The sequence below is a fragment of the Schistocerca nitens genome, chromosome 3, assembly GCF_023898315.1.
Source record: "Schistocerca nitens isolate TAMUIC-IGC-003100 chromosome 3, iqSchNite1.1, whole genome shotgun sequence".
Lineage (NCBI taxonomy): Eukaryota > Metazoa > Arthropoda > Insecta > Orthoptera > Acrididae > Schistocerca > Schistocerca nitens.
Window position 1 is genome coordinate 729736725 of NC_064616.1, and position 24015 is coordinate 729760739.

At 37.3% G+C, this 24015-nt stretch overlaps 1 protein-coding gene across 1 annotated transcript in view; it reads left to right on the forward strand.

The window, feature by feature from the left end:
- LOC126248705 (protein DENND6B) overlaps positions 1 to 18853 on the forward strand; it is a 218310-nt gene extending 199457 nt beyond the window's left edge. Inside the window, exon 8 of the mRNA XM_049949995.1 lies at positions 16783 to 18853. Within this exon, the coding sequence (XP_049805952.1) occupies positions 16783 to 16980 (198 nt within the window). The 3' untranslated portion in view covers positions 16981 to 18853. The remainder of the gene's footprint in view (positions 1 to 16782) is intronic.
- Positions 18854 to 24015: the final 5162 nt, after the last annotated feature.

Sequence of the window (24015 nt, forward strand, 5' to 3'; positions counted from 1 at the left end):
TTGCTAACATGTTTCTTAAGTCTTTCAATTAATCTGAATGGAAATAACAAACAGGTTTTGCAGTATAATTTTTCTAAATATGATTTTTAGTATATGTATATGTTTGTTGACTGTACTTTTAGATTAAAACTATATTTCATAACATTTCAATTCAAAATCATCATAATTAAGTTCAAAGAATGCAAACAAACTTGAATTGACATCACAGCACCATTACCATATGTGCACAAGAGGTGTGAAAAATAAACTTTGACATTCTCATTTCAAATGATGGTATGAGTAAATAAGGAAAATTCAAGAAAATTTGATAAGACTGGCTTGGACATTTTGTTCATCTGACATTAAATGGTGTAAATTTCCAATAAAATTAAACAACTAGTAGCTACAAATTACCCTCGATGAAAATACCCTGTCTTATGTTGGATCTATGTAGCAGAATGTATGTCTGATCTCGTAACTTTTATCGAAAACCATCCTTCATATTCACAGCACTGTGACAAACAGCATTTGATTATCAATGAGTCTTATGAGCACTAGGAACACAGTGGGCACTCTGAGGCTCATTGTGCCAGATGTCTATCAGGGGCTCTTCTCCTGTTGCACCTCTCGGCTGCTACTATGTGACATGGGAGTCACAAGTTTACGAGCTAATCTGAAGGCTGAGGTGGCTCTCTCTGTGGAATGTTATGCTAAATGTTTCCCCACTTTGAATTTAGTGTTATTCCTGGCAGACTGTGCTGCTGTTAAAAGGTTATTCTCAGGGAAGTGGAATGTAGGTCTATAATGAGAGGTCAGTTGCCTATCTCCATTTTTATAAATGGGTGTTATTACTACATGAAATACTCAATGACTTGCCTTACTGGTTACAAAAGTATTCAAGAGGATGGTACCAAGTCAACACAGATTCTTAGTACTTTGGTTGATACCAAAATAACCACAAGTGCTACTGATTTTTAGTGATCTAATGATTTTTTGATTCCTCTGAAGATGCTGATGTCTGGTGGTGGGGTATGCAATGTCTGTCAAAGTGAATGAAGTGGCTGTGACTTCAATAGACTATTTTTTCTTCCTGTGTTTTTAGCTACTGTTAGGAAGAATTTGTGGAATTTAGTGGCCAAATTCTAGTACTGTCATCTGTGAGCTGAATACCATTTGCTTCCAGAGTTTTTTGTTCTGTTGCTAATAATGCTTGACATCAGTGCTACCCAATGAATTTCTTAATACCTACTGGCTAGGTCTTAACGTCATTGTTTGACTGCACTTCTGAAACTCGCAAATATGTACTTACGTGCCAGAGCAGCATTTATTTCTGGTTAATAAGGGAGAGAGTGTCATGGATACAACAAGCACTTTTGGATGAAAACAAAGGTATTTTTCATTATGGAGAAATGTTATCATGAAATTTTGATCACCAACTTTCTTCTCTGATGCCAGAATATTTTGTTGATTGCCATCAACATTGGGATCATCATAATAAAATAAGACACATCAGAGTTCTCACAGAAAGATATAGGTGTTCATTTTTTTTTTCCACATGTCATTCAAGAGTGGAATAGTCAAGAAATAGTCTGAAAGTCATTGTACAAACCTTCTGCCAAACACTTAAGTGTGAATTGCAGAGTAGTCATGTATACAGTTGACAAAACAAAACTGTTCATGTATAAAACAGCTAAGTATTCTTAAGGGCATTCTCAGGATGTACAGCCACGTCACAGTTTACAGCAACACTTTCCCTCATTAATGCCCATGTTGCATTGTGACGGCAACATTTTATCATACCAATGAGACTTACTATAGACCACTTTGGAAATTAATACCAATGAAAAATAACACACAGAAGCATAAGACATTGACAGTGATAACGAAATACATAGTGATTTGACTAGAAGCACTAAATGCAGTGTGAAGGAAGTGTAAGCGTTGCTGTGCAAGTAGCTCACAGTCAAAGTGCCTGCTCATCACTCAAACAAGAGTTCGGTTCTGCTATGTGGCCATTATATTTTTTTTATGTTCCGACTGTGGAAGGTGCCAATAGATTTTCTGTGGTAGCTTCTGTCATCCTGATGAGTATGACACTGGTGTATATCATTTGTACTCTTTAAAAGGGTTATGACTGTATGAGCTAACAAAATTTGTAACACAAAACTCACTAAATTTCAAACAAAATTCACCCAAATTATTTTATGGGCATTTGTTCTGTAGGAGTGAGAGAATAATATTAGGCTGTGAATTTTAAACCAATCATCCTTCCAACAAAATTTTATCTTTTACAACGCTCATATTTGAAATGTAGGAGAGAGTAACTAATCAAATATTTGTTCATTTCTTTCACACAAAGGAAACTGAAAATGACTGGACACACATTTGGGAGGATGATGGTTCAAATCCACATTCAGCCATCTAGATTTAGGTTTTCTGTGATTTCCCTAAGTTATTGCTGGCAAATGCCAGGATTGTTCCTTTGAAAGGGCACAACCAATTTCCTTCCCCATCCATCTAATGACCTTGATGTCAATGGGATGCTAAACCCTAACCTTAATTCTTGAAAATGGAAATGATGTACTTTTTATCAAATTAAACACTCAAATGTTAGCACCAAGCTCAACAGCAATCCTTTTTCCCTTTTATTCGGGAACATTAAAATTTACTGTCACACTCAATTTCAAAACCAATCAGGTCCAAACTAAGTTGCCATAAAGAGTTTTATTTGTACACATAAAACTATTCATAGGAGTTGCAGAGAGAATGGGAAAGTAAGTGCAGCAGAAATAGCCATTAAGATGAAATTCAGTAAGAGAGAATAAATGCGTAGTGATGAGCACATAGATTTTGTTCAAGTTAATTTACAAGTATGCTGAGAAATGTAAGTCCATCTATTTACTGTAATAGGTCTGAGTAAGATGTTTAAATTCTGTCAGACATATACAATGATCTGAAAGAGAGAAGCAGGTATAAAATTGCACGACCATCGAGTTGACAGGACAAGTGTACAATATGGTTTTACAGCAGAAAAGTATGGTTTCTTTCTCCATAAATCTCATGTAAAATAGAACTCAATGATCTCAGTGGTCTGCGGGTATGAAACTGCATACATCAGATAACTGAATGCACTACTCTTTGCCTTACTGCAAAAAGAATTAAATTTGAGAAAATCACTGTTTATGTTCTGATTTGACATTATTTTTAATTTTCATAAAATATATTCATTATAGGTAATTATTTTGAATATAGAGCATAAGTGCCTGTTATGGGAGAGTTTGCTAATGTGAAAAAGCTAGATGCTGACTAAAGTGAGTGCTCAGCTCTGTTGGGAGGAGTCAGAACCTAGTGCCCGAGTTGTAGGGCAGTGACAATAAAACCGTTAGGAAGCTGGATAGTGTCGAGAGACCCTGATTGTATAAATGTAGAATTTTAAGTTTTTTGAGTGTGTGCACTTATAGTGCTTTACTATCTGAAGCTGAGTAGTTGTTGCAACTATATTCATATCATTATATTCTTCAAAAACTACTCTTTCTCCCACTATAATGAATTGTCCTTCAAGTCCAGCAGCATCATTGTGAGGCTAAGTTTTTAGTGCAAAATTATGTATTTCTAATGTATGACACCAGGGTAGCATAATACATGACAATATTGCATATTAGGACGTGGTGTCTCATGTTAGGGTAACTTTATCTTGTCACCCTAGTAGCTTTAGTCAGACTCATATTTTCACTAAGTGGTCTAACAATTTTGTGAACTTTGTGAAGCTATCTGATGATGATATGGTTGTGCTAATACTTGATGTGCATCATATCGACTTTAAGGTGATAAATGAAATATCATGTGGCAAGGGCCTCCCGGTGGGTAGATCTGATCGCCTGGTGCAAATCTTTTGAGGTGACATCATTTTGGCGGCTTGTGCATCAATGAGGATGAAATGATGATGATGACACAAACACCCATTCCCTGAGCGGAGAAAATCTCTAACCCAGCCAGGAATCGAACCTGGGTCCCCAGCATGACAAGCTGGCGTGCCGTCCACTCGGCTATGGTGTCAGACTTTAAGTTGGTAGACAAAGCAAGATAAAACCACATGCACATTATATGTTTATCACCCAATCCATTAATAAAATACAGCCTCTTGTGTGGAATTTATGAGACTGTTTAAAATGCATTATCCCCAAGAAATAGAAACCTGATGGACAAATAACCCAGGTTAAGTAGCAGCCTCATTTTTTATTAGGAGATTATTTGGTGTGGACTACTTGAGAGCAGTAACAATGGAAAATGTTATAAATGGCCTCTGGAAAATGGTACTCTTTCAATGTAACAGGCATATACTTAAAGGCAATAACTTTGCAATACACCAGGAATTTGACATAGAAGATGCAAACAACAGAGTAAATGTAAGTCCAATTGGTATCTCGCCAGCTCCCAAAATCTGCAAGCCACACAAAGAGCCACCAGCTCTAGTAAAATCAGCATATTATGAATCTGTTAAGTCACTAACATTATCTATGCATGAGGAAAATTTAAAACAATTCAAGGAGATGAGAGCTGTAGCAGAATCAAAGGAGATGCGAAAATTTTATTTATGACAAAAAAAAAGAGAAAAATGTAGGTAATAATCTTCCAGTCATCCATAGTCGGATACAGATTCAATTGAGGACAATGTGTCAGTTGTGCAATCTGAAGGAGAAGACACTGTGTGCATATTTTGCAGTGGTCATTTCTCTGGAGACTAACAGAGAGAACTGGGCACAGTGCATGGAATGCTATCCTTGGGCTCCCGAAGAATGTTAACTTTAAAAATAGCATTTGTGTGTCCTAACTGCACTTCTTTTGCACAATTAATGCAGGAAGTGTTGGAGAGGCAGTCAGGAAGAGGTAATTATTATTATTATTATTATTATTATTATTATTGTCGGCCTTGCCGCAATGGGTACACCGGTTCCCGTGAGATCACCGAAGTTGAGCACTGTCGGGCATGGTCGGCACTTGGATGGGTGACCATCCAGGCCACCATGCACTGTTGCTATTTTTCGGGGTGCACTCAGCCTCATGATGCCAATTGAGGAGCTACTCGACTGATTAGTAGCAGCTTCGGTCAAGAATACCATCGTAACGACTGGGAGAGCGGTGTGATGACCCCACGCCCCTCCTATCCGCATCCTCCACTGAGGATGACACAGCGGTCGGATGGTCCTGGTAGGCCACTCATGGCCTAAAGACGGAGTGGAGAGATTATTATTATTGTTATTATTGTAGGGTTTACTTGTACTTATATTGGTCGATATTTATTATTTTCTCTGACTATCTCATATTAGGACACCATTTATACTTCTATTCAAATTGATGGATTTTAGCTTTTTTTCAAATTTACATGTATTAAGTGTTAAGTAACATGAATTCAATAAATAAAATGTAAACTACAATGATTTCACATATATTCCCAATTAACTCACCTACAATTGTGTCAAATCAATACTATGTAAAAACAAATATGATATTTAAGGAAAGCAAATGTAAATTAATTCTGTGGAAATGCAGATCCTAAAATGGTGCCATACAGCTATCGTACACCTATACTGCTCTGCTCTTATTTATCTGTTCAAAGCAGAAACTTCTCAGAATTTCAAACAGTTAAAAGCAAGTGTTTATAGTGCATATGTAAAATAATATGCAGTAATTGTACACACTCACAAAAAATCAAAAAGTTTTGTAATAAAAATCGTTAAAATAATAAGAGAAGAAATACGCTGTTAAAAGTGTGTTACATATGGTGTTGCCACTACTGCCAGTGGCTGTTATGTTCCCACTGGTGTGAGCTGTACAAAACCAAAGGTACTAAAGCTTATCAAGACATGTGAACAGTTGTGTTTTGTTAAGTGTACATGTAGATACAATTTTTTGTATATGCCCAACATTAGCTTTGGCCTCACCCATTATCTTATTTTGGTCTACAGTTGTCTGCATGTCATGCCAATTACAGCTACCTTCCCTCATCTTGCTGCCTACTCAGCGGCCTTTGACACTTTATTGTGTTACCAACTACACTTACACATTTTTTTAAAGTCATCAATATATCATAACATATTGTGTTGTACTACTTCTCTCCATTAACCACAATAACAGTGATCTCCCCCCAGTGGCTCTTATACCAGCTATTTTTTTGTCTAATGTATCCGTATCTAAGTGGTTGTTTTTTGCTTGCTTATCATTTTTGATGAGGTGCAATAATAGTCGTCAAATACTTCTCACCACAGGTGTATGGGTTTTACTCACATTCCCTCTTTTCCAGCCTATTATCACATGTCATGTGGTGACATGGTTGAGACATCAGATCTGCATTGAGGAGGAGCTACATTCAAATTCCCAACTGGAAATGCAGATTTTGGTTTTATATGGGTTTTGCAAATTACTGGATGTTTTCTGTTAATTGCATGGTGGTTCCTTTGAAGAGGAAATGGTAGATTTCCTCTCCCCTCCCTTGTCCTACTGAAGGCCGTGCTCTGTCTGGAATGACCTCATCTTTATCAAGATACTAATCCCTAATCTTCCCATGTTTCCTTTCAGTCTGTTTCATAATCATTTCCACCCTTACAGTGACCCCAGACACCACAGTCACATCAGTTCTCAATGCTCTACTTTGTATAATCCACCAAAACCCTGGTTGTGGCTTAAATAAATTTATAACTATTGTAAGTAATGGCTCTGCAGACATATTTAAAAAGCGGTATATGCTCCTCAGTTGCTTCACTCTCTGTATGTCAAGATGTAAGTAGTTATTTTACATATATATCTTTTTCGTGTGGTAAGTACACCGTAATTTAAAAATTCTGTACTCCAGCGGTATCTCAACATTATATTTCTAATGCTGCCAGGAAATGCTAGTTGTGTCAAAGTGACAGGAATAAAGTTGCTGTTTTCTGATTAATAATTTTGAAATCCTGGAAACTTGTCATTAAGCTTTCTTGGATGTGGGAAGAGTATCCTGCAAAATTTTCTTTAATCTTTATAGTAATATGATTAGTATATCATTGAGTAAATAAGTGCAAAATCTATATAATTTTAAAATTAAATGAACCTCTTAACACAAATCAATGGAGATCCAGGGTGAATTGGAAATATCTGTATGAGAATAGGTCACAATTCACCAATAGAAGTGGTATTAAGAAACAAAGAGGCATATGGAAAATAATGGTTACTATGTAAAATTTTATTTTTGTGGGAGTCCACACCCTTAACATATTTTGGGAACGAAAATGTTATCTAAGTAACTATATTCTGTTTATTTTCTATGCAATTGGCAATTTTAACTGTGGGCCATTTTCAAGCACCAAGGGATGACTGCAGACTGTAGGCATTTCTTGTTGAATCAGATATATTCATTCAACTTTACCATTTTTGTATATGTCCACTTATAGTATGTAATTTTACTCCATTTCATATCTAGTAACCTTTTTAAAATTTTATTTTTGGGGCGTCCACAGACTCATTGTGTTTTGAGAATGGAAACATGGTCCAAGTAGACTGTTTTCTGTTTATTATCCGTGCTTGAAAATGACCCAAGGTTGAAATTGGTCAGTTGCATGAATAATAAGCACAATACAGCCTACTTGGACCATGTTTTCATTCTCAAAAGAATGGTTATGAGTTGAGCTTTCTAGATGAAGTCAGCGATCTAACAGGCAGAAACTTGTCCACACAGCTACTCACCTTTTTCAATTATATGAACCAACTGAGGCACACTGCAATCTGAACTGGAGAGTGTCTTGAGAAGATGCTAGAGGTGTGGGATGGAGAGGTGGAAAAACTGCAGGGGAAGATGATAGGATAAATCATGTGAGTGTGAAAGACGTAGGTGCACAGTGGACAGATGGCTAAACCTACACAGTGAATCAGTGTTATTATAGCGGATCACAAGGAGAAACAATAGTAATATAATGCAACAAGGAGCTGCATGAAGTAAGGAGTGAAAATTTAATGTGTGAGGGAAGAGTAGAAAAGCACCAGGGGTTGGTGTGAGGACCTTGACGGCCGAATTAGATTATCTTACCATTGCCGAATGGCATTGCTGAACTGTGGCTGAGGACCAACTAGCCCAACTGGCTGAGACCTGCTGCTCAGCATGAAGTAGGTGACTTCAGCAAGAGCTTCATGGACTATGCCATATAGATCCTCCTCACTACCCCCACCCCTTATTGGGGGCAGAGCCCAGGGGGGGAAAGGAACTAATGAAGTTGAGAGCAATAGGGTTGGGGGCATGAATTATATCTTGGAGGGAAAGGTCCCACATCTACTTGTGTCATTCTTGAAATTATGTATTGATTTGAAGATTGGAGAAAGGGATAGGGTAGGATCCAAGTGACTCTGGTTGTGAGGCAGCCATTAAAAAATTTGCTTAACAGCATGTCGTACAAGTGTATAGTCTAGGTGCCTCTTGGCTGCAGGTATAATTTGGCAGTGGCCAGCCGGGTGGATAACTGGTTCATGATAATACTGAGGTAGATTTCTATGCAGTGACTGTTCCAAAGTTGCTTTTATATGTAAGCCCATATTTTATACAGGGTGAAGCAAAATTCACACACTCGGGCTTCACAGTGTGCTTCTCACATGCCAGTGATAAAAAAAATGTCTCTCTCAAAATTTGGTCCAGCAAGCACATCCTGTAGAAAAAGACATTAAGGAGTGGTAATCTGGCAACACTGTAACCACATGTATGGTAACTACCTCTGTATGCAGGTATTAATTCTGCTGCACAGTTAGTGCAGTGGGAAGAGTTTTGGGTTAGCATGCAGGAGGTCGATGGTTCGATCCTGGATTGAGGCATATATTTTTTATTTGGTAAATGTAGTCCAGGTGGTACGGTATCTGACATCTTAATCATCAACAGGGATTGCAGCGGGTCCTCTAGAAAACATTTGCACTTACAAACTACAGTCATAGGAAAGGAAGATTGGTCAGCTTTGAAAGAAGCCACGTCGTGGGTGTGAATTTATTCGAACCACTTCATCTACTAGATGCGAAACCTATTTTCTTTGTACCCCCTCCAATGGTCCCATAGATTAGTACTGACTATTATCCTTGCCTTGTTCAGGTCCAGTACATTTCGTTAGGGCCTTACGTTACCAGCAGGACTAGCAATGTGCTTTGCGAATTATGTCCAAACTCAGTTACTATTTGTATGTGTTATCACCAGGGTCCCACTAATTATGCCTTCCAACAATGAGTCTGGTAACCCCATGCTGTTTAGTATGTATCTCAATGCATTATTATTACTATTATTATTATTATTTTTATTATTATTATTATACTATCAATGGAATTGTGGAAACATCACATTAATTCTAAACCGAACATTTCACAATTAGCGGTGTCAGGATGAATCATGCAGAACAATATCTGTCAGAGGGATAATGCGCATTATGTGGAACACTGTGCAGGACTGACGGCATGTTTATATTGTGTGTGCTGCCCACAAGACAGGGACTAGTTGTGAGTGGAGTAATGTGCCCATGACAGACTCCAATGTACATGTGTACACCTATCGAATTTTCTCATTGTAAACCTCTAAACCAGTCGGACAGACATATGGCATAAACAAACGATGAATATGTGTATATGCTTCTGGTCCTGGGTGCATCTGATAACCGGGCTGGTGTTGCTTTTCGTGAATATGCTGCTAGATATCCTCATCGACACCATCCAGATAAAAATGTGTTTCATTGTCTGGAGCTGCGCCTTCATGAGTCAGGTTCTCTCCTTCCATCATCACATGACAGAGGTCGTCCATGGACTTGCCATACTCCAGCTACTGAAGAAGCTATTTTGGAGGTCATACATCAAGAACCTCAGCGAAGTACACACAGCGTAGCGAGGTAGCTGCGTATCTTGCAATGCACGTTAATTAACGTGCTGCATGAGCATGGACTGTACCTCTATCATTATGATTTCATGCAACACCTGCATCCTGCAGATTGCCATCAGCAGATGCAATTCTGTGAATGATTCCAACAACAACAGGAAGCCAACAATGACTTCGTGAACTCTGTAATATGGTCGGATGAAGCAGTATTCACTCGTGAGGGTGTCTTCAATATGCACAATGCCCACCATTGGTGTTAGGTTAACCCACACATCACCCACGACCGTGGATATCAAGCTTACTATGGTATCAATGCCTGGGCCAGAATATTGGGTAACAGGTATAGAAATGACAAGTAGATGTCGTGTTATTGTACAGTGCTATCATCTTTAGCATCTCAAAATTGATATTGTTTTTGTAGTTACTCTCTCCTTTGACAAGTCATTTGTTTCAACTCTCTACTTCTTATTTGTCAGTGTTACAAAATGTTGTGAATTTATGAAACATGTGACCTAATAAACGGCATGTATTACAGTATGAAATGTCGGAAAGAAATTAGCAAATAAAAAAAATGTGTACCAACCCAGGATCGAACCATCGACCTCCTGCACGCTAACCCAAAGCTCTATCCACAGCACCAACTGTACAGCATATCTAATGTGTGCTGTCAGAGGTAGTTACCATACATGTGGTTACAGTGTTGCCAGATTGCCACTCTTTAATGTCCTTTTTCTGCTGGATGTACTCTTCGGGCGAAATTTTGTGACAGACATTTTTTTATCGCAGGCAAGTGAGGTGTCGCGCTGTGAAGCCCGAGTGTATGAACTTCGCTTCACCCTGTACGTTTTTTGAAATTCACATGCCCAACCACCGAGGTTGCCCCATTGGGGCTACTTACTATGAATGACTTCCTCTACCAGCTTTTCATAGTTCTTGTTTCTGTACCGGCACATCTATGTCACTGTTTATACCACTTTCCTCATACACCATCATTTCCATTGCCTGACATGTTGCCTACATTGAATACCACCTGCCCCAATGTTCAGCTGACCCTAAATGCGTCACCTCCATTCTTTTAACAATGAGTACCTATATCCTTACCTACAACTGGTATTCCTTTGAAGTGTTTTTTTTAACAGGTTAGCAATTTTTTGTGAGATGAGTCCCAGATAGGGGATGCTGGCATACATTTTCACTTCCTTTTCTGTATTACAGTTTCTTTCTTTATTGTTGTTGTATTTAAAAAAAAATCTTGAAGATTGGTAATGTTCTACAGAAACTTGAATTTTAGTACAGACTTCAACATATATACCAGTCACATTCATTTCAGAGTACGCTGATAGAAGAACTCCGTACTTATTAATCATATACATACAGCTGCTTGCTCAACGAAAGATTCATATTTGAGGACGTTGCAATTCGTATTTGAAAGTTGCATAGGTCACACCAATATATGAGAAACGAAATAGAAGTAATCCACTGAATTACAAACCCACCTCACTCATGTCAGTTTGCTGCAGTATTTTGGGACATGTGCTGTGTTCAAGCATTGTTAATTACCTTGAAGAAAATGATCCATTGACAAATAGCCAGCATAGATTCAGAAGATATTGTCCTTGTGAAACACAACTAGCTTTTTATTCACACAAAGTAATGAGTGCTATCAAAAGGATATCTCCAATTGATACCATGTTTCTAGATTTCCAGAAGACTTTTGACATCATTTCTTGCAAGTGGCTTCTAATCAAATTTAAGCCTATGGAGTATCATCTCAGTTGTGCAACTACATTCAAGGTTTCCTGTCAGAAAGGACTCAGTTCATATTAATTGATAGAAAGTCATCAAGAAAATCAGAAGTTATCTCTGGCATTCCACAAGAAAGTGTTATAGACCCTCTGCTGTTCCTGATCTGTATGAATAATTTGGGAGACAGTTTGAGCAGCTCCTCTTTGATCTTTTGCAAATGATACTGTTGTTTACTGTCTAGTAAAGTCATCAAGATCAAAACCAATTGCAAAATAATTTTGACAACATATCTATATGGTGCAAAAAGTGGCAATTAACTGTAAACAGTAAAAACTTCAGGTCATTCACATGAGTACTAAAATGAATTCATTAAATATCAGTTACACAGCAAATCATGTAAGTTTCAAGTCAGACAATTGAGCTGAATGCCGAGGGATTACAGTTAAAAGCAATTTAAATTGGAATGATTACATAGAAAATGTTGTGGGGAAGGTGAACCAGAGACTGCATTTTATTGGCAGAATACTAAGGAGATGGAAGTGATCTACTAAAGAGACTACATGCACCATGGTTGTCTTTCAACTGCAAGAGCATTGCTCTGTGGTGTGAGATCTTTACCAGCTAGGATTGATAGAGCATGTCAAAAAAGTTCAAAGAAGGGTAGCTTGTTTTTATTATCACAAAATAGTGGAGAGTGTTTCACCAGTATGATACGCAAGTTGGGGTGGCAATCATTGTGGCTTTCACTGCGGTGAGAACTTTTCTCATGAAATTTCAGTTACCAGCTTTCTCTTCTGCTTACAAAAATATTTGGTTAACATCCACCTCCACAGCAATGCATGATCATCATAATAAAATGAGAGAATCAGAGCTTGCACAGAAACATTTAAGTGTTCACTTTCCCATGCACTGTTTGAGAGTGGTATAGTATAGATATAGACTGGAGGTGGTTCAGTAAACCCTATGTCAACCACATAAGTGTGAACTGGAGAGTAGTCATGTAGATGTATTTGCATATTTATTTGGCTAAATTGTCAGTTATTTTGGTTGTGTAGCCAGTGCTCCATTACTGTTCTACACAGCACTCTGATACACTGCACATGGATTGTCCAATGTTGCTGCAATCTCAGTGTCTAAGAGTAGTATGAATTACAGGTATTTTGATGGTGATTATTGTCTGTAGCTGTGTGCAGAAGCTGCCTAATGTACCAAGTCAGTTTGATAACCCTTTGTCTGACAAGGATTAGGCCTATTTTGCTATATATTATTTTGCAGTGAACAATTCCATAGATAGATTGTTTTATGTTAGTTGAAGAGCACTATCTTAATATCACATACACCATAGCCATTCTTTGCAACCCTGTCCTGAGATGTCCAATTTGGGATTCCATGTAGTCCTTACTAGGAATAATTTTTGGCTGAGTGTATCAAAGCATATAATACTGCTCTCTTCTGGACTGAATGGTAGGAGCTCTGTGCACTGAAGTATAAGTCTATTCGTGATGGCCACTCTGAGTACTGCTAACTGTTCTTGAGTGTCACCACCTGATTAACTTTTTTAAAATTTTGAATCAAAGTTGAACTTTATTTACATAATCTTGGCATTAACCAGGCTTTACTCTGCAATGTTTTTATACAGTCTTCTATTTCTGTGGCCTTGCACATATTGGACTCCTTTTATATCATTATTGACGCACTTCATACATAGAATGAAGGCTTTCATGACCGGATGACATAGCTGCTGGTAAGGTCATGGTCCAAGAAACTCTCCCAGCAAGACTCAGCAGAGGAGCACCTCTGAAGATGTCCAGCGCAGTCCTGGATGAAATGTCAGGAATGGAACAGTTCCTTGGACCACGACCTCACATCCTGAAAGGTTTACCAGCAGCACTTCATACAGTTTTAAACTCAACAGTGTTTTTTTTTTCCATGATATGGTCTAGAACTGCTAACCTTACAAGCAGTTTTATGCATAAATGTTGATTTCCTAAACAGTAACTCTATTTCCCACCTACTCCTATCATCCTTAAAAACTTTTTACTGTTTTTGCATAACTAAAATACCTGGTTAACTTTAACTTCAACTGATTTGAGGTGTATTATTTATTATTATTATCATCATCATCATTATCATTATTGCACATTTTTGTCTCCAGGACAGTGATAAACTTGAATGTTACATTATTATTCATTTTTTCTTTGTTTCCTTCTTCTTTTTCTCTTCCCAAAACCTCTTCATTCTGTGGATGTGTTCCTGTTTCCTTCGCTCTGTCCATATTTTGCCTATTTTCTTCCTTTGCCTTACTTCAAATTTCATGTTAGTAATTTTGTTTCTGAATTTCTCTCTTTCGTTTGTCATTTAAGTACTGATGTCTGCTTGTTGTAGGTCTTCTTCTATTTCTCAAAGCCATTTTTTTTGTAATTGAACTGTTTACTGCATCAAAAATCCTCTTTGTGAGTCTGTTGCTTTTCATTCTATATATGTGTCCATAGAATGTTAATTGGCATGTTGTAAACATGTCTGTGATCCTGTCTGTGTGTTAACATAATTCTTTGGATGGTCTTTTCATCCATATACCATCTCCGTGCACTGCTCCAAAAAATTTTCTGTGGATTTTATGTTTTGTTTTTTCTGTCTCTGTGGTGCCTGATGCTCCAGCTATGGTCATTTCTGATGCGTTGAGTGCTTCTGGTAGTAAAACTGTACTGTAGTGCTTGAATTGATCCTGTCATGAAATATTTCTTTCATTGTAGTGTGTCCATGCCAGTTTGTATGCTTTCTGAAGTTTTTCTGTTCTTGATATGTTAGATGCTTTGTTTGATCCTCCTATTTGTATATATTCCCCAAGATATTTGAGTTTTTCCACTCTGTTAACCTTTCCATATTTCATGTACATGGCTTGGTGGTTGTTGTTCTTTCTTTCCATGTATTGCATCGTCTCTGTTTTCACAGAGACTTCGCGTAAGTATTGCAGTGCTTCTAGTGCATTGTATTATTCAGTGTTATTAAAATATTATTCAGCTGATATATCTGCTTTCTTTGATTATATTCTTTCTTTGTTTTTGGATCTTCAATCAAATGCCTTGCCCTATCGTATTTTATGTTGTGAAAAATGTGGGTTCTGTTTATGTTACACTCCCAGTTTCCCTCATCCTGCATATTTTGTATGTTATTTTGGATATATTTGTATCACATTTTGATGGACATCTGGTATTTTAAAATTACTACAGTTCAAATGACGATTTCATATATCAATGGTAGGCAACAAAAATCCCGTAACTCCATTTTGTTTCATTTTAAAGGAGAAGCAAAATGGTTTCTTAACAAAATATAAAGTGATACAGCTAAAGTAACTACATGCGTAACTGTATAGTAGAAGCTTAGTTATTGACAGATTAGAGAAATCCATGCACTTTCGAATCTCTCTTTGATAACAGAGTTAATGATTATTGGAATTATGATGTTTTCACAGACAGATGGAGTTACATTTTTTTTTTTCAGTTTTAGGTTTTAGAGTTCGTTTTCTTTTTACCATGATGTTTTGTAAAGTGTAATTGTGAATTGTTGTGAAATTCACAATCATATTTTTACATATGCAAATTTCCAGACAGGAAGCTGACCAGTAGAGATAAAAAGAGGAAAATAAATTTAAATATAAGAATTTACCATTTGAAGTTATGTTGCCTTCGCTACACAGTCACATTTTATTCTTTATCGATGTTACAGCTAGCCTTTATGTTTCTCACAAAAGTGATATGTAGTTTATGTACTAAGTAATAATTTTTGGGTAAGTAACTTCAGCTGATGTCTGAGGTTCTTTCCACTGCTATTATGGTACATCCTTAATTTTATATTTTGGATTTTGTTCTTGAATGATGGCAGTCTACGAGGTAAGGGAGAATGGGGACTTAATGGGCAATAGTACAGAACTTTTATGAATTATAGAGTGATGTGATGTGGAAGATGAAACTCTAATCATTTGTTATTACTATTTAAAAGTTCCATGTGTCTTCATAGGCAGCAAAGTAAAACTCCTACACTAATGTATTGTGCCCTAGAATGCCAAAATTTCAGTTTCATTGTGCACAAACATTTGGAAAATACTCTAATGATTTGACTGGTAATGGGATGAGATTAAACAAATTCTTCATATATTATTGGGAAATGTAAAATTTGACAATGTGAAATTCAGTAATGACACGTGTGAAAGATAACATGTAGATCACAACTAATATTTTTAAATCCCAGTGAAAGCCATTACCCTTACTTCTAAATGATTTAGATTCTACCAAAACTTTCCATTACCATGAAGTAACAAACAGTATATTCTTTAACTCTTCTGCTGATGCTGTGTTAAACTAAAATATTTGAGTGTATATTTATACGAGGGCTATCCACAAAGTACATTAAGTTTTGGAATTAAAAATAAATAAAGTATTGGAAAATTTTTTTATTATATACAGATGAAAGCCACACTTAAATACTACTTTTCGACATAGTTGCCATTTAAATTAAGGCACTTATCGTAGCGATGGACGAGCTTGGAAATTCCTTCGTCGTAAAATTCGGCCGCCTGCGCCTTCAACCATGTGGTTACCTCTTTTGGGACAGAAAAGGTGTGATTTTTGTGGATTTCCTGGAAAGAGGCACTACAATAAACTCTCAAAGGTATTGCCAAACTCTGCACAACCTCAGAAGAGCAATACAAAACAAGGGGAAAGTTGGGCTCAAAGATCTTGCTGATTCACGACAACGCCCAGGCCCACACGGCAAATGCCACTCGTGAAGTTTTCGAATCTTTTAAGTGGGAGTTGTTTCCTCATCTGCCGTACAGTCCCGACCTGGCACTGAGCGACTTCCACTTATTCCCAGCAATGAGGAAGTGGTTGGCTATGCAGCATTTTGATGACGACACACAACTTCAAGAAGAGGTACCACGTGGTTGCAGGCGCAGGCGGCCGAATTTTACGATGAAGGAATTTCCAAGCTCGTCCATCGCTACGATAAGTGCCTTAATTTAAATGGCAACTATTTCAAAAAGTAGTATTTAAGTGTGGCTTTCATCTGTATATAATAAAAAGTTCCAATAGTTTATTTATTTTTAATTCCAAAACGTAATGTACTTTGTGGATAGCCCTCGTATTAGTAAATGAAATGTGTCACACAAAATATGTGATCAATGTTTTTAGGATCTGAAGATGTGGGTGAAAGGCAGACAAGAAGTGGAAATTGTTGATATGATCTTGAGGATTCGCCAGAAGCTAGAACAGTGTAAAGCGAATGATCTTCCTCTAAGTGATGATGTACAAGAACAGCTGCGGTACAGAATGTCTGAGATCATGTGTACACTACCTGAGGATCTGAAGGCTGTGTTGAAAGTGAGCTGATGGTGTCTTGATCTGTTTCAGTACAAAGTTTGTAATCTTCCAAAACTTCTACTGTGCCTCACTGACTAGAGAAGCACATTAAATGTGACTCATTGGAGGAATGCAATCTCTCTTGGTAAACTGATAATAATGGTGCCTTGAAAATCTCTCCAGTGTCTATGTGTCCATAAGAGGCTTGAAGAAAATAGTTATTTTATTTCACAAATCCTACCATTTTTGTAGGTTGAAGTATTGTGTGTGTGAATGTAATTGTATGTTATGGATGTTACTCTTTCTGTGTTTCTTCCAAAACTTAAATAGCTCTGTGTGTGGAACATGGAGTTACAGTTTTAGCTGGTCCCTGTGTTTACCCTTTTGACCAACAAGCTTGCCTACATCAAATGTGAGAGCAACAGTGAATGAGATGTTTATCTGTCCAACACTCTTTTTAATGTAGAAGTAAGTTAAAAAAGGTAATTTTTTTACGTGTTGACTGTCCTAACAGTAGCATCAAATGAAACATGGTGTATGATGTAAGTAACTACCTAGGAGGAAGTGAAATTTGACATGTATCACTGTATGCAATTTGCTTCTTCTACTTTTATTTTTTCAGGACTAGACCATTGTAAATGAAACCCATTAGATGTTGTTCTGTGTGTAGAAAATGAGTGTACAATTATCAGCCTGCATTAATTGTAGTTATTCATAGTCAAGTTTCACTTCGGTGTTTCTTCCAGTCAGCATCTGAACATATCTCATGTTGTTAAATTTATTATGCAGTGGTAAAAGAGAAAAACGTTTGTGTGTAGTGTAACTGAGACACAGTACTGTACTGTGTGGAAAACTGTTTCATTATGTTTCTGGAATCAAGTATATCAGATCAGTGAGCCAAGATTTCTAGTTATCCACTAGAACCCATATTAAGCTTGCAATTGGTTGGAAGTATGTCCAGTTTTTGAAGTAACTCGAAGTACAGTTATCACAAAATCATCTGAAATAGTTGATTGCTGGAAAGTATCGTGAAAAACCACGTAACTAAAAAAGAGACTTAGTGCATTTTGTGTGTGTTAATGTCAGTGTTACGTTATGCCAGCGTATTTATAGATGTGAATGAACAAGGCCTAACAGGGAACTCATTGGAAAGGCTAGTGAAAAACAGGATGATGAATTTTGGTGATTGAATATATTTTTGATCAATCATATAAGTCAGATAAATGTACCTATGGCCTGAGTGACTGCCTAACTTTTAAAAAGCTGAAATGTTCAGGGAATGTTTGCTTCAACTAACCACACTATAGAGTGGTGTTTGTGTCCAGGGCTTTGGCCAACTGTGTGTCTCAGAATATAGTTCAATATGTTTGTGTGTGTATATGTGTGTGTGTTTATTAAACATAATTAATGACATAGAGAGTGATCAGCATAGACACATTAAAAATTACAAAGTAAATTCTCAGAGTAAATCTCCTTCATGTGGTTGAAGTGATATAAAACAAGAGTGTGGTTATGAAATTGGTCAACTATAAAGCATCACCCAGTGTCACTTTAAATGGGGAACTGATGCTTCAGGGCCTGTAAGTGAATGCAGTGATACATAAACCCTCAGGGAAGAAACTTATAAGGAATCTGAAATGAGGAAGCTGGAGTCAGATCACTGAGAAAGAAAACAGAACAAAGAAGCAGAAAAGAACAGGAAAAGCAGAAAACATGAAAAAATATCACAGTGGTGTTTTCTATTGTGTATTGTGAAGAAAATTTATAACCATTACTGAAATGTACAGCATGGTGTATAGTATCGTTTGACCATTGTGATTTAACCAGAAACTATGGCTTGTAATTTAATTGTAGACTCTATAGTAAAATGGAGCAGGTAAACTTTTTAGAAAAGTGAATTTAAATGACTTGCAATAAAAATGCACAGGTTTCAAATGTCTGTGTCTCTATACCGATTTAGGTTTTCCATGCTTCTCCTAAATAACTTCTGGTAAAGGCCTGGATTGTTCCTTCAGTAATCCTATGCGCCATTTCCTGCTTCACCTTTGTTCAGTCCTAATATGTTTTCTATCTCTCTTAATCTTGTCATGGCACACATTAAATCCTAATGTTCCTTCCTTTTCAACTAATCTCTGTGGCATTGTCATCCTGCAGAATATTGGCCTCCTGATCAATCACTACATCATACCCAAAATAAGGTGTCTTTGAGTGATATCATTGGAGGGTTATGAGATGAACACACTGTTGTCTACATTATTGGTAGTGACACTCAAAACCAGAGGCAATACTCATGCTGTAAATAATTGCTCAAGTGGCCTGGTGGTGCTAAGTGTCTCTCTTTCCAATCCTTCTTGCTTGGAAAATATAATTAAGTGGAAATAATAACTTTTTTAATTTCAACTTTATTGTACAAAGAAATTTTATACAGGGTATCCCAGGTGGAATGGTCAATATTCAGAGGTATAACAAGAATGATCATTGGAAGCAAAAAAAAATCTAGCAAACATACCTTAAGAACTATGACCACTTCTTCATCTTTGATACTGTGAAACAAATCTCTTTTACTGCCAGCTCCTTACTTTTCATATTTTTGGAGAAGGTAGTACGGACCAAAATAAGAAGGGAAAAAAAAGTATAGTAAACATGGGTTCCAATATGCGTACCTTAAGAGCTATGGCACTTGTTCAATAGAAGAGATGTGTATCATAGTAGAGAAGATGAACAAGTGCTCATAGCTCTTAAGTTCTGTATTTTAGAGCCCAAGTTTACTAGACTTTGGTGCTTCAAATGATTGTTTCTGTCATACCCCTGAATATTGACCACTCCTGCGGGAATACCCTGTATACAGGTATTATGTGAGGCCCAGGTTGTACTGCACAAGTTGTTGTATCACTGACTTGCCTTAGACTGAGGTACCAGTTATACTTCTCAAGGGCAGTAAGGAGTGGGAAGGGAGAAGGAGGAGGGAACAGATATAATAGGAATTTTTGGTCACCAAAACATAATAAGGGGTGTTTTTGAGAGTGTAGAAGGTTGAAAATGCTAGAGAAAGTAATGACAGAAATTACAATTCAGCTTGTTTAAATGAGAAGACTATAAATGACAACATGTAAAACAGTATGTTAAATGACATGATTAAAGAAATCTTAACACTGAAAAAAGAACTAAGAGTACAGACAAGTTCTTCTTACTGGTGTTACATCCAGTAAAGAACTTTTACAAGCTTTTTAGCCACTTATGAAGCCAAATAAGTAATCAGAAAGAATCCTTGTGGGGAAGTTAAACTGAAATGCTAAAGTAATCACTGTGGTACATGTGCCATACAGGAAACTTGACATGCCGACCAACACAGTATCTTCTTGTAGTCTAAGTGTCATTGAACGGCAGTATTGGTGGAGCATGTGATCAGCATGCTATTAACTTGGCCATTAATTTTATGTTTTGGATCCAGAGCCACAGCTTCTCATACATTCTGTTGGTATCTAGCTATAACTTAAAGTTCCTGCTAGTCACAGATATAATCCATCTACCCATAAGTAGGCTCCAAAGATTCCTACTTGACAAATTATTAAATTTATGAGATTAATTACCTTTACAGTAGGAAATATGCATGTGGGATTATGTTTTACTGTTTACAACATCCACCAAAATATAGATTTTGGTGTAATAATTCACCACATTAGGATACTTCTTTGAAAAGAAATCAAGTTATTTAACTGTATACAGTCATTTTGATTTCAAGAAAGTATCCCCTCTATAACAAGTGTCTTTATACACATGGAAGGAGTGACAGATAAAGATGTAAATTACCAAATAAGCAGCAACCAGTCGCAAAATCATGTTTAAACGTGATTTTGCGGCTGGTTGCTGCTTATTTGGTAATTTTATGGTTTACGGTCACTGCACAACTTGGGAACCACATGGAGCCCACGATTCAGGTAAAGATGTGTTGAACAGACAGTTATATTCTCTTGGCAGAAGGAAGGGGTGTAGTAGTGAGTGAATAAATATCATTTTGAATAGATTCTCTTGTTCAGTAACATATAATTTCCATGCAGCAGGAACAATCGTATAAAATAATTTATTTCACTGAAATGATTTTTTCACTCTACAGCAGAGTGTGTGCTGTTCTGAAATTTCATAGGAGATTAAAACTCTGTTCTGGACTCTTATTCAGAACACTCAGTTTCACAGACTGAGCTTCCCAGGCACAACATGCAGTTCACAGACACCACCTCACTTCTTCTGTTACTTACATTCCAAACTTCACAAAGCTCTCCTTCATATTTTGCAGCAATCTTTCTGAAAGTTTCAGTTTATTTCACTGTCCTGAACCTATTTCGAAAAACAGTATTGTTAATTTGTTGTTGTTCTAATAATTATTGCATTACCAGGTAACTCATGCAGTAAGAATTCCCAAAATTAGGGGACAAATGAAAGTTACAGTACTTATTTGTCAAATTGAGTATCTGTTTTCCACTGATAGTCTGCAAATTATTGCACTACTACAACAGTTGTTATTACTAAGTGTTGTTGCTACATTATTAACATCACTACAAATTTAATAATTATGAGTCTCAATGGATTACTATCTCACTTCCTTCCAGGAGACAGGGAGAATGGAATGCACTATTTGGGATTCGGATCTGAAACATTCAGCAACCTTGTTCTGCCTTTATTTCTCTTATTATTTTATAACTTGCTTTTTTCTCGGACTCCTCTGGGTATATTCATAGTATCCAATCTGGATACGTCCAAAAAGTGTTGAAATAACTCTGTCTAGTGTCTCCATTCAAACGGGCCTCGGAGGCCGAATGGTACTGACCAGCTGCTGTGTCATCGTTAGCCAACAGCTATTGCTGGATGCAGGTATGTAGTGGCATGTGGTCAGCACACTGCTCTCCCAGCTGTTGTCAGTTTTCATGATTGGTGCTGCTACTTCCCAGTCAAGTAGCTCCTCAATTGGCCTCACAAAGGCTGAATGCACCCCACTTGCCAACAAGGCTTAACAGTCCCAGACAGTCACCCATCCAAGTGCTCACCAAGCCTGACAGTTCTTAAGTTTGGTGACCTGACTGGAACCAGTGTTACCACTGTGGCAAGGCCGTTGACTTGCTGAAATAACACCAAGCTGTAATTCAGAACCAGTGAAGTATGAATCTTCCAAAAATTTTATAGAAATATTCAGTACAAGTGATAAAAAAGAAAGATGGAATTATTCTGAAAATGCCATGAGGAAATGACAAAAGTACAAATTTAATCAATTTAGCAGCCATCATGAGATTATCCTATTTGCTCCATATCTGTAAAGTTACATATGCACACACAATGTATATGTAATACTTTTATACTGTATCACTTTCAATGGACAGTAATCATATAAAAAACCAAAACTTGAGTTATAATTTATCATTTTCAGTGCTTACAACTTCCCAAATGAATTTGTATATGTGTAAAAGTTCTACATTTAGCTGCGCCCTTGGTAAATTTCTGATCAATATACTGGAACTTTTTGGTGCATTATTATGCAAGATTTGAGTCTCCGTTATATACAGGGTGATTATAATTAAAGTTAAACTTTCATACTGCTGTAGAAATAACACCACTGGTCAGAATGATGTCTAATTGCAATGGAATATTATCAGAGAAGGGGGAAAACATATGGCAGAAGAAAAATAAATTACAAAATGTAGCAATAGATGGCTCCATAAGCATCATAATTTAGTAGTGGTTGACTACAAATCACAAATAAATCATACAACAATGCTTAAGGTGTATGTTTGACATTAAACTGTACTACTCAGTCTCCATGGGTGTACAGCTGTGATACTGTTAGTTATGTAAGGCAAAGTCATATCACATCGGATGGGAAAAATCAGTTTTTAAGTGTCCTGAGACCAAAAACTGCATAAAAAGCATCAGTCAAAATCAAATCGGATTATTAATTTCTGTGTGACAGGTGCAAAATGTGTTCAATATGTTGTCCACTGTTTTCTGCAAGAAGTTGAAATCAAGAAACAGCATGTTCTGCAACTGATTGAAGTGTTTCCGGGGTCATGCTCAGAATGTGTTGCGCAATGCCTGCCTTCAATGCAGTTAAGTTTGCACTCGGAACACTGAACACAACATCTTTCAGGTAGCCCCACAGCCAGAAGTCACACAGTTTAAGATCAGGTGATGAGGATGGCCAGGCTGTAGGGAAATGGTGGCTGATAATTCTAGCATTTCCAAAATGGTGCTTCAGCAGCTGCTTAACTGGATTTGCAATGTGCGGAGCTGCGCCATCTTGCAATGATCCCATCCACACATTCGCACTGTTGGAGAGCTGGAATGACATGCTTGTGCAAAAGACACTCAAAGCACTTACCAATGACAGTACACGTAACAGGACCGGAAGCACCGGCCTCTTCAAAAAAATATGGCCTTATGATAAATGATGCCGTAAATCCGCACCACACAGTGACCTTTTCAGGATGAAGTGGTACTGGTTGATTTGTGTGTGGCTTCTCCATTGCCCATATTCAACACATATGTGTATTGATCTATCCTGTCAGATGGAAGTGGGTTTCATCTGTCCACAAAATCTTCCACGGCTAATCATTGTCCACTTAAATCTGAACAAGAAATTCTAAAGCAAAGTTCTCACTTGCTGGTAGGTCAACAGGAAGCAACTCATGCACATGGGTAATTTTGAATGGATAGCTAAGAAGGATGTGTCATAGTATTTTATGCACCATGCTCACTGGTATGTCCAATGGTCAGGCAATTCTCCGTGCACTACACATTTGCATATCACCACTCATCTCCTCCTGCATTGCTGTGGCCACTGCTTCCACTGATGTCAAATCAATTTGTTTTCCCCCTCTACCAGGTTGCACACCAAAAGAGCCCGTCTTTTCGAATTTCTGAATCATTTTCTCCAGACCCACAGGAGTCATCAGTCCAACGCCTTTTTTCAAACCCTTCAGTGTCTGGAACTTCTGCAGAGCAACGTGTGCATAGTCATCATTCTTGTAATACAGCTTTACAAGCAGAGTGTGATCCTGCATTGAGACAGTCATGGCG